This window comes from Podarcis vaucheri (assembly GCF_965113315.1).
Source record: "Podarcis vaucheri genome assembly, chromosome: 8".
NCBI classification, from domain to species: Eukaryota; Metazoa; Chordata; class Lepidosauria; order Squamata; family Lacertidae; genus Podarcis; species Podarcis vaucheri.
Genome location: NC_138766.1, coordinates 2,291,228 through 2,302,002, shown reverse-complemented (window position 1 = coordinate 2,302,002; position 10,775 = coordinate 2,291,228). Strand labels below are relative to the sequence as shown.

Sequence of the window (10,775 nt, the reverse complement as noted above, 5' to 3'; positions counted from 1 at the left end):
GTAAGATTGTTGTCCATAACATGGGGCTGAAATATCACATTGAGATCTTACCTAGGCTTTGAATGGTAAATTGTTGTGTATTCTACTACTTTCTGTTAAGGTAAATGAGAGAAAGGTTTGATGCTAATTGCTGCATCACATTTCAAAACTCTCCAGAAATTTAAAAGGTGTAGTTAGATATTCACTGTTTAACTTTAAAAACCAAAGGGGAGGTGCTCTTCTGTCACCGTTCATCAATACTTAATATTATGACAAACTACCATATAAATTACAATACTATTTTGGAAAGCAACCACCATGAAATTGGATCCCCTCTGCTATTCACTGATGATAACCCACCAAAGGAATAGAACATAAGCAATGGAGCAGCTAAACTCCCATTTCCCTTAGAAAACGACTCATTATTACCACATACTGATGGTAAGACAAGAAACACAAATTCAGATGATGAGGTATGTAAAAAAATATATTTAGATGACTGCATAAAGGAAAAAAAAACCTTTGTTTAGCAAACAAAATTAGTATCACTTCAAAAACAAGTAGTATAATACAATTTACACCCAATAAACTTGGAAGAATTAAAAGCTTCTAATTTCCAACCATTTCCGTCAAAGAAATAGTTTAAAATATTTTGTTTTCTTCCCCCTCTTCTCTCTTCCGCGAAAAAACACACCCCACTGCAGTATAGTCAGTCTGTTAGTGATCATTCAGTCTCTGTCGTATGTTTCTAGATTTTCCATTTTCAAATTTTCGCTTTTTGAAAACTGGTATTCCCTCTGTTGTGTCTCCAAGAGAAGTGACAGTTTTTTCTTTAAATATCACTTTGGCATCCTCTGGGGCTTCCAGAACTGGGGCTGGCAGAGAGTCACTTTCCATGTTGGGAAGCTCCAAGTCTACTTTTTCACTAAGATAAAACAAAACAAAACAAAAAGAAGCATTAAACAAATGCAAGTTCCACTAATATATCAAACCAAAATCACGTGACATCGGTAGGGAATTCAAACACAAAAGCTGACAACAAAAACTCATCAAGCAAAAATACTGCTTAACCTTGAATCAAATAGGCAACATAAAAGAACAATATAATCAGACTAGTGTTAAGTTAATTGCATACGTAAAATTGACAACGTACCGTATTTTTCACCCTATAGGACGCATTTTCCCCCCTCCAAAAATGAAGGGGAAATGTGTGTGCGTTCTATGGAGCGAATGCAGGCTTTCGCTGAAGCCTGGAGAGCGAGAGGGGTCGGTGTGCACCGACCCCTCTCACTCTCCAGGCTTTGCGCAGCTCTCCACAAAGCGCGGGAGCCTGGCGCTGGGCTCCCACGGCTTGCGGAGAGTTGCCTGCATGCTGAAGCCTGGGCGTGCTGAGCTCAGCGCTCCCAGACTTCGCACAGCTCTCTGCAAGGCGCGGGACCCCGGCGCCGGGCTCCCGCGGCGAGTTGCCTGCATGCGCCTGGGGGGGGATAATTCCCCCCCTTTATTCCCCCCCAAAAAAACCTAGGTGCGCCTTATGGGACGGTGCATCCTAAAGGGCGAAAGTACGGTAAGTTTATGGGAGCAAGCAAGGTTGGGGACAGGTTTCAAGGGACACTCCCCAGGTGTGCCCTTGGGCAGGCAGGCAGCATGGGAGGGCTGGGTGGATTATTATGATTATTATTTATACCCCACCCATCTGATTGGGTTTCCCAGTGACTCTGGGTGGCTCTCAACAGAATATTAAAAACACGATAAAACATCAAACATTAAAAACTTCCCTAAACAACAGACTGGTTGCAATATCACCAATTAAACGATGTTGTCAGAGCTGCTTCCAGATCCTAGCTCACAGAGGATCACGCTAGCCAGCGTTCACTTTATAAAAGTCTTTATTGAGTTACAGTTTCCATTTCCAAGCTGCAGCGTGCAGCCCTACGTCTTAGAAGCTAGACCGGCGAAGCTCCGTCTGAGTCCCCGCCTCCTGCACACCAACTTAATACCCTAGCCTTACTCCACCTTTTCCGCCTGACCGTTCTTCTCTGGGTCCCTCTGCCCCCCGTGGTCTCTTCCTTCCTGGACTCTTCTGACGCTGACCCCCCGGACCCTACTGTCTCCTTGCGGCGGGCTTTAGGACCTGGCTCCCTTTCCGGGCTGCTTACTGCGCCGCCTTCCTGTGCATTTGAACTTGGCGCGCGCACCCAACCTTCCACTTTCCGCTTGACCGTTTCTTCGCTCCCCGATGGAGGTGTGGCCACTCCTGACTCATACCCTCCCCCCTGCGGCGAGCCGCCAGATCCCGATACCTGGCGCCCTTCCTCTCCACTGCGCTCTGTTGGGGACGCTGGCCCCGATTTCCAACTGCTGCTCTCTGAATCCCCTCTGGTCCCTTCTTCCTGGGGTGTCCCCCTAGGCTCCCCCCTTGCTCTGGCCACTGGCGCTCCTTTCTGTGAATCTTCCGATTCACTGGAAAGACTCGGAGATCTCGGGTCGTCGTCATCACTCATCTTTTCTTCGGACTCCTCCCCCTCGCTCTCTGTTTCCTCCCTTGCCCTCGCCTCTGCTCCTGAACCCCTGACATCCATCCCCCCTCGAAGCCCCCCTCCCCCTCCCCTCCTTCAGGTGTGGGTGCTGGGTGCTCCAGTGTCATGGGGGCGAATGCCGGATACAGTTCGCTTCCTGTGGCGGGCATCCAACTGAAGACTTCCGGTTCTTCCTCCCTGCGCTCGTCGACGACAGTCACCTCCGCTTCCATCTCTGTGCCGCCGTGCTCGAACCCAAGATCCTCCCCGAACACGTCCAAGTCAGTCTCTGCCTCGGTCGCTCCCGGGTCCGTCGCTCGACCTGGAATCTCCAGCCACTTCCTGCTTCACTGTTCCTCTGGTCGATCGTCCCACCAATACGAGGTTTCCGAGGCCGATCCCGAGGGTGATTCTTCCGGGGAGCGTGTGCCCAGTGAATGTTCCACGTCCGAGTCAAACCCGTGGAACATGCTAGCTGAAAGCGTCGGTGTGAAAAGCCAGTCGTCGAAAAAGTCGGCTGGCATGGGCCTGTGTGGGAAGAGGGCATGAAATTTGTCCTTGAGCAGAGGGTCTTCCAAAGCGTAGCCTTGCACCCAGCAATTGGCACTAGCCGGGGTGCCCTCCCTGGCGAGAAGGTATTCTACTCCCTCTTCCCCCCATCTAGAGTCCAAAATCTCTGTGACCTCGTTGATGGGCTCCTCCTGTGGCACTCCCCCCTGCTCGGTCCCCTCCCGGAGCGGACTCGGTGCCGTTCCTGGTTCCTGAAATCTGTGAGGTGCCTTGTAGGGAGTGAGCACCGATCTGTGGAACACCGGATGCATCCTGGATCCCTCCGGAAGTGTCAGCCGGAAGGCCACCGGGTTGACCTGTGCCTCGACTTGGTAGGGCCCTAGCTGCTTATGCCCTAGCTTCTTCTTTGCTAGCGATCTGGCCGGCACTGCGTGGGCTGCCAACCAGACCCAGTCTCCCACTTGGATCTCTTGGCCAACTCTCCTGTGTTTGTCCACTTGCACCTTGTATGCGTGCTTAGCTAGCTCCAGCTGCCGCCGGAGCTGATTGTGGACCTCCTGCAACTCCGACGCGAACGCGTCCGCTGTCTGCGGCTCCCCCTCCCCCATTCTTTCCAGTCCCGAGAAGGTTCTGGGGTGCCTTCCATTGTTGGCGAAGAACGGCGTTACCCCTGTGGACACGTGCTTCGTGTTGTTGTAGGCGAACTCGGCGAGTGGCAGGTAATCCACCCACGTTGCAGGCTGTTGATTCGCATAACATCTCAGGTACTGCTGCATGATGGCATTGACCCGCTCCGCTTGCCCGTTGGTCTGCGGGTGTCTCGCCGACGCCAGGTTGATCTTGACGTTCAGGAAGCCCATCAGCTTCTGCCAGAAGTTCGAGATGAACTGTCGCCCCCGGTCAGACAGTATAGACCGCGGCAGACCGTGAACCTTGAACACGTGATCTATGAACAGTTTGGCGGTTTGTTCTGCCGTGGCCACCTTTGCACACGGAATGAAATGTGCCATCTTGGTGAACAAGTCCACCACCACTAGCACTGCTGTCTTGCCCCTCGAGCTGGGTAGATCCGTGACAAAGTCCAGGGCCACTCTCTCCCATGGTTCGAACGGGGTTTGCAGCGGTTCCAGCAGTCCCGCCGGCGGTCTGTGCACTGGTTTGGCCCTCTGGCAGGTGTCGCACCTCGCCACGTAGTCCGCGACTTCCCCTCGCATTCTGGGCCACCAGAAGTCTCTAGCGACTAATTCCATCGTCTTCTCCGTGCCAAAGTGCCCGGCAGTGGGCGCGTCGTGCAACTGCTGCAGTACCTTGGCGCGAAGTTCGTCTCCCGGCACGTAGATGGCCCCTTTACGGATGAGCAATCCATCGCGCACCTGGAACTCGTCGGTCGTCGCCGTGCCCCTGTGCACCTCTGCCATCTTTGCTCGCGCGAACGAGTCGTCCTGCAACGCTCGCCGTACCGCATCCAGGTCAACTGTTGCCGAAGCGCACGCCCACGCTGTCGGTGCGAAGATGTGCATGGCCACCGCTGGCGCCGCCTCCTCGAGGTATTGCGGTTTACGGGATAGGGCATCCGCCATGACGTTGGTGTCTCCTGGGACATACTCTATTCGGAAGTCGAAGTCCGCAAAGAACTCTGCCCAACGTATCTGCCTCTGGTTTAGGAACCGCGCCGTGCGCCAGTGCTCCAGATTCTTGTGGTCCGTGCAGACCTGCACTGTGTGCTTGGCGCCGATCAGGAAGTGCCTCCACGCCTTGAATGCTGCATGAATGGCAAGCAACTCCCTGTCCCAGATGGTGTAGTTCTGCTCCGACTTGCTGAGCTTCCTGGAGTAGAACGCTCCCGGCCTCCAAGCCCCCTGCGGGTCTTGCTGCAACAGGACTGCTCCCACGGCTCTGTCTGAAGCGTCCGTCTCCACCCTCATCGGTCTGCTGGGGTTGACATGTAGTAGCTGCTCTTCCGACGCGAAGAGACGCTTGAGTGTCTGAAAGGACTGCTCCGTCCAGATGAACTTCTTTTTCTTGGAGCTGAGCGTGTCTGTGATGGCCGTCTGCATTGCAAACCCCTTGATAAACTTGCGATAGAAGTTCGCAAAGCCGACAAACCGCTGGACCTCCTTCCGGTTGCGCGGGCTCTTCCAATCCAACACAGCGCAAACTTTGGCGCTGTCCATGGCGAGCCCCTTGTCTGACAACTTGTAGCCCAGGAAATCCACCTCCGACACGTCGAACTGGCACTTTTCCAGCTTGGCGTACAGCCTATGCTGCTGTAGTCTGCTCAGCACTTCCTTGACATCTCTGTCGTGGGCCTGCTGCGATTCAGAAAATATCAAGATGTCATCCAGGAAGCAGACACACTTCTTGTAGAGGAGCCCCGCTAACACGTGATGCATGAAAGCTTGAAAACAGTGGGAGCCATTTTGCAGTCCAAACGGCATAACTCTGTATTCGTAGGTGCCCAGGGGCGTGAACATGGCTGTCTTCCACTCATCGCCTTCCCGCATGCGAATGAGGTTGTACGCCCCTCGCAGGTCCAACTTGGTGAACACGCGTCCTTTGCGCACCGTCGCGAGGAGGTCGTCGATCCTGGGCATGGGGAAATCCGATGGCTCGGTCATCGCGTTTAAGGTCCGATAGTCCACTACGAGCCTTTTTTGGGGCGTGTCTTTCTTCTTCACAAAGAATACAGGACTGCCCCCCACTGCCTTGGACTCTCGGATGAAACCGCGCTCCAAATTATGATCTATGAACTCCTTGAGTTCTTGTAGTTCGTCTTCAGACATGGAATACAGCTTCCCTTTTGGCAGCGCCGCCCCTGGCAGGAGGTCAATCTTGCAGTCATATGGTCTGTGGGGGGGTAGCTTGTCCGCCTCCTTCTCGCAGAAAACCTCCAAAAATCCTGCGTATTTGTGGGGGACTGCTTGCAGCGTCCCCAGCTGCAGTTGTGACTCCTCTTCCTCTCCCTCCTGCCGGGGCAGGATGCAGTGTTCAGCACAATAGGAAGAGCCGAAGATCAGCTGCCGCTGGTACCAAGCCAGCGTTGGACTGTGCCTGTCCAGCCAACTCATGCCCAATACAATAGGCGTGTCCGACAGTTGGGTGACATTAAAACTGATGACTTCCCTGTGATTTCCAAGTCGCATCACCATTGGTGGCGTTTGCTTCACCACCTGCCCCCCCCGAGCAGCTCCCTGCCATCCACCGTGACGACCTGTAGGGGCAGCGTGGCAGGCAGCAACTGTATAGCGTGCCGATCGACAAAGTCTTGCCCTATAAAGTCCGCATTGCTTCCTGAGTCAATGGTGATTGGCACGTCCATTGTGAGTCCATTGGGTAGCTGGAGCGATGCGGTGAGCTGCACTACTGGTTTGGGCGGGAGGGGGTCTGTGGGCTGCAAAATCTCTGGGGACTGCTTCACTGACTCGTCTGGCTGGGCCCCAGTGCCTCTGTCTCCAGCCAGACTCCGTCGTTTCCCTGCTGTGGTTCTCTGTGCTGAGTAGCTGCAGTTACCATTGCAGAGGCTGCAGTGTGCTTGTGGATCCTCTGGGGACACTCCTTCTCCATGTGCTGAGGACTGTCGCAGATGTAGCACTTCCGGTTCCCTCTAGGAGGCTTCGCTTTCACTGCTCCCGGTGCTAGGGCTCTGTTTGCTGACTGAGCCCTGGCACCTCCAACCTCCATAGGTTCCGCTCCCCCTCCTGGCGGAGGTGTGGATTGCACACACGCTGCTTCTCTGGGAACGAAGGAAAACCCTCTCGCTGGTTCGCGCCCTCCACGCCCTTCGTCCCTGCTCCATGGACGTTCTTCCAGACGCACCCCAACCGCCAGCGCCCTCTGAACGATCTCCTGCGTGCTCCGGGGTCTCTCCCCCCTCGCAATTTCGTCTTTAACCTCGCCGCTCAAGCCTTCCCAAAAAAGGTCTCTGACTAGAGCCAAATCTCTGTCCCATTCCAGGGCACTGACCAGTGCAAAAAAGCGGGCATGATACTGCCTTACACTGGCCCTCCCCTGCTTCAGTCCATGCATCGCTTTCCGGGCAAGATCCACGTCTATGCTTGATAAAAAGCACGCATCCATTGCTTTAATGAAGGCATCCGCACTTCAGAGCGCCGGATCCTTATCTCTCCACAAATTGCGCAGCCATGCTTTAGCATCTCCATGCAAATGGGACAGGATAAACCCCACCTTCTCTTGCTCATCTCTAAAGTCCTTGTCCAGCAGTTGCAGCGCACACTGTACATCTGCTCTGAAATTGGGGTACTGTTGTAAATTCCCATCGAAGTGAGATACCAGACCGCCTGCTCTTCTCCCCAACCCAATCCCCTCCGGTTTGGGTGCCAGTTGCCCTTGCTTCGTAAGCATTTCCAACCTGATCTGGAGATCCTTGTAGGCGGCAGCTGCTTCCCCCTCTCTCTTCCTGGATGCGAGTATCTCGGCATTCAGTTGTGTCACTGCGTCTTGCAGATCCGCTATCTGCTGTTCGGCAGTCATCTCGTCTGCCGTTCGTGAGCTTGCGAGTAGGCACCAGTCTTCACCCCTCGCTGCGAAGCTTTAGGTGCCAAAACTTTTCTGGGACGGAGCTTACTGTCAGAGCTGCTTCCAGATCCTAGCTCACAGAGGATCACGCTAGCCAGCGTTCACTTTATAAAAGTCTTTATTGAGTTAGTTTCCATTTCCAAGCTGCAGCGTGCAGCCCTACGTCTTAGAAGCTAGACCGGCGAAGCTCCGTCTGAGTGCCCGCCTCCTGCACACCAACTTAATACCCTAGCCTTACTCCACCTTTTCCGCCTGACCGTTCTTCTCTGGGTCCCTCTGCCCCCCGTGGTCTCTTCCTTCCTGGACTCTTCTGACGCTGACCCCCCGGACCCTTCTGTCTCCTTGTGGCGGGCTTTAGGACCTGGCTCCCTTTCCGGGCTGCTTACTGCGCCGCCTTCCTGTGCATTTGAACTTGGCGCGCGCGCCCAACCTTCCACTTTCCACTTGACCATTTCTTCGCTCCCCGATGGAGGTGTGGCCACTCCTGACTCATACCCTCCCCCCTGCGGCGAGCCGCCAGATCCCGATACCTGGCGCCCTTCCTCTCCACTGCGCTCTGTTGGGGACGCTGGCCCCGATTTCCAACTGCTGCTCTCTGAATCCCCTCTGGTCCCTTCTTCCTGGGGTGTCCCCCTAGGCTCCCCCCTAGCTCTGGCCACTGGCGCTCCTTTCTGTGAATCTTCCGATTCACTGGAAAGACTCGGAGATCTCGGGTCGTCGTCATCACTCATCTTTTCTTCGGACTCCTCCCCCTCGCTCTCTGTTTCCTCCCTTGCCCTCGCCTCTGCTCCTGAACCCCTGACAGATGTGTTTAAAATGGATAAGAAAAATGGATTTAGTAAGGAAATTTCAAGGTCTGAAAAGGATTTATTGGAAAACATTATGAAGTTACCTTCCAAAATGTATAAGCTGTTAGAGTAGCATACTATGGATGAAGAAGTTAAATCAGTAATGATACAAGGGGCATGTCAGGGAACTGCCATCAGTGCCAGAGGGTTTCCAGAGAGCGTCCCGGGAGTGGGAGAGGCAGCCCATCTTCTGGGGAAGAGAATCAGCGAAGCACAAGTGGAGAAGGGGGGCAGATGGGGGAAGCGGCGAGGCGGTCCCATGACTCCTTGCCTGGGACCAGCGGGGAGAGTAGAGGTCCTCTGCTGCCTATGCCCTCCTTGCGCAGAAGGCTTTCGCGCAGAGAGAGTAGGAGGAGACTAGGCGTCAAAGAGCTTCTTTGCTGGAAGAAGTTTAAGAAACGCCCACTGACGGACTCTGCCAGCGATTGAGACAGCCACGGGAGAGTGGCTGTCCGGACAGAAAAGGTTCACTCAGGCAACCCAGCGAGGTGTTTGCACCGGCTTACACACGAGCAACCCCTAGAACCATTACAGTAATCCGTCAGTCCCTGACGTTGCTTGTGCGCAGCACCGGAGTGGCAGCACGATGAGCCAAACGGAGCCGGCCGGAGGGACAGAGCAAGAAGCCATGGTGCGAGGTCTGGTCGAGAGGAACCGAGACCTGGAGGCGCATGTCGCTACCCTGTCTACGCGGCTGGAGGAGACGGGCTCAGGATGCACAGGTCAGAGCCACCCCGATAGGGAGGAAGGTCCCGGGGCTGGTACACAAGTTTGGTGGAAAGCCCCAAGACTACAATGCCTTCCAAACGGAAATTCAGTACGCTTTGGAATTGCAGAAAAATGACTTTGCGGATGACAGGGAGAGGGTGGCTTACATTGTTGGACATTGCAAGATGGGGCGCGCGAGTGGATCAGGCCCCTAATGGCGACGCAGAATGATGCATTGAAAGATCTTAAGAAATTCTACCAGGCAATGGACGCAATGTTCTCCAGCGAGGTGGAGCAAAGCGTGACACGGAGGGAGCTGATGGGGTGCAAGCAGGGAAGCCTGTCCGTCAGAAACTACTGGTCATGTTTCGCGATGTTAGTCCACAAGCTCGGATGGGATCTGGACTCTGAACCAGTACAAATGTTGTTTGAAGAGGGCTTGGCCCCCGAAGTGAAAGACGAATTGTCCCGAGTGCCCCGCCCGCGGTCAATGGATGAACTCACAAAGACTGTGCTTGCGATCGGTGTACGCCAGGAAGTGCGGGCTCAGGAGAAGTGGGAGATAAGGGCGGAACGTTTCCATGACAACCACATTCTGGAGATGTCGAGGGAGCCTTCCCAGGCGGTGGAGCCAATGGAAATTGATTGAGCACGTGCGAAGTTTCAAACGCTGGTGAAGGTCGGAAAAGGGAGGGGAAGGAGTGGAAAACTACCAAGAAGTGTTTCCTCTGTCAGCGACCAGGACATTTTGCAAAGGTCTGCCCTCAACGAAAAGCCTGGCAAGGCATGATGGGGGCTGCAGGCCACGACAAGAAGGGGGAGGAAGAGCGGGTGCAGGGAAACGACAACGCCTGGCTGCCAACCAGCGGGGGCCGCAGCCAGGCCAGCAACCAATAGAAGTGCCCCGGCCTGACCCTCCCAAGGCAGCTATAGCCATAGAGGTGGTGCTAGAACTCCCAAATGGGCACCCCGTCAAAGTGGAGGGGCTGCTAGATTCTGGCAGCTCGTGTAATTTCTTCAGCAGAGACTTCGCTCTGGAGTACCAGCTCCACCTGTTGCCACTAGATTTTCCCTTGCAGGTGACCACCATCGATGGCAGGGAACTCCTGGGAGGGGAAGTGACACACCAGACACCGCCAATGCGAATGAGTGTCTCCAGGCACACGCAAACCATTGCCTTTCACGTCGCCACACTGGCAGGACCCCCAATAATACTGGGAATGAGCTGGCTGGCAATACATGACCCAGTGGTGTCATGGCATCAGCGGCCGGTCACCTTTGTGTCAACTTACTGCTTAGAACACTGTCTGGGAGGGAAGGAACCCAGAATGACTGTAGCCAGGGTGGCCCTGGAGCAAAAGAGGGAGGTGCCACCACAATATGCTGATTTGCAGAAGGTCTTCAGCGAGAGGGAGGCAGACAGACTGCCCCCCCCCACAGGCCATTTGACTGCCAAATCAACCTGCTTCCAGGGGCTCAGTTACCGGTGGGTAAGCTGTATGCCATGTCTGACCAAGAGATGCAGGGATTGCGGCAGTTTATTGACAAGAACCTGAAGAGAGGTTTCATAAGGGAATCAAAGGTGGTGGGGGGCAGTCCAGTGTTCTTTGCGGACAAAAAAGAGACTAATCAGCCCAGATTAGTCGTGGATTACCGGGCCCTAAACCTGGTGTCA

General features: G+C 54.4%; 1 protein-coding gene across 4 annotated transcripts in view; it reads right to left on the bottom strand.

Moving 5' to 3' along the window:
- Nucleotides 1–448: 448 nt before the first annotated feature.
- The window catches only part of WBP4 (WW domain binding protein 4), a 29,949-nt gene continuing 19,622 nt past the window's right edge, over nt 449–10,775 (bottom strand). For all 4 annotated transcript variants that reach the window (XM_082234598.1, XM_082234599.1, XM_082234601.1 and 1 more), the window contains one exon: nt 449–904. In XM_082234598.1, the coding sequence (XP_082090724.1) occupies nt 697–904 (208 nt within the window). In that variant the 3' untranslated portion in view covers nt 449–696. The remainder of the gene's footprint in view (nt 905–10,775) is intronic.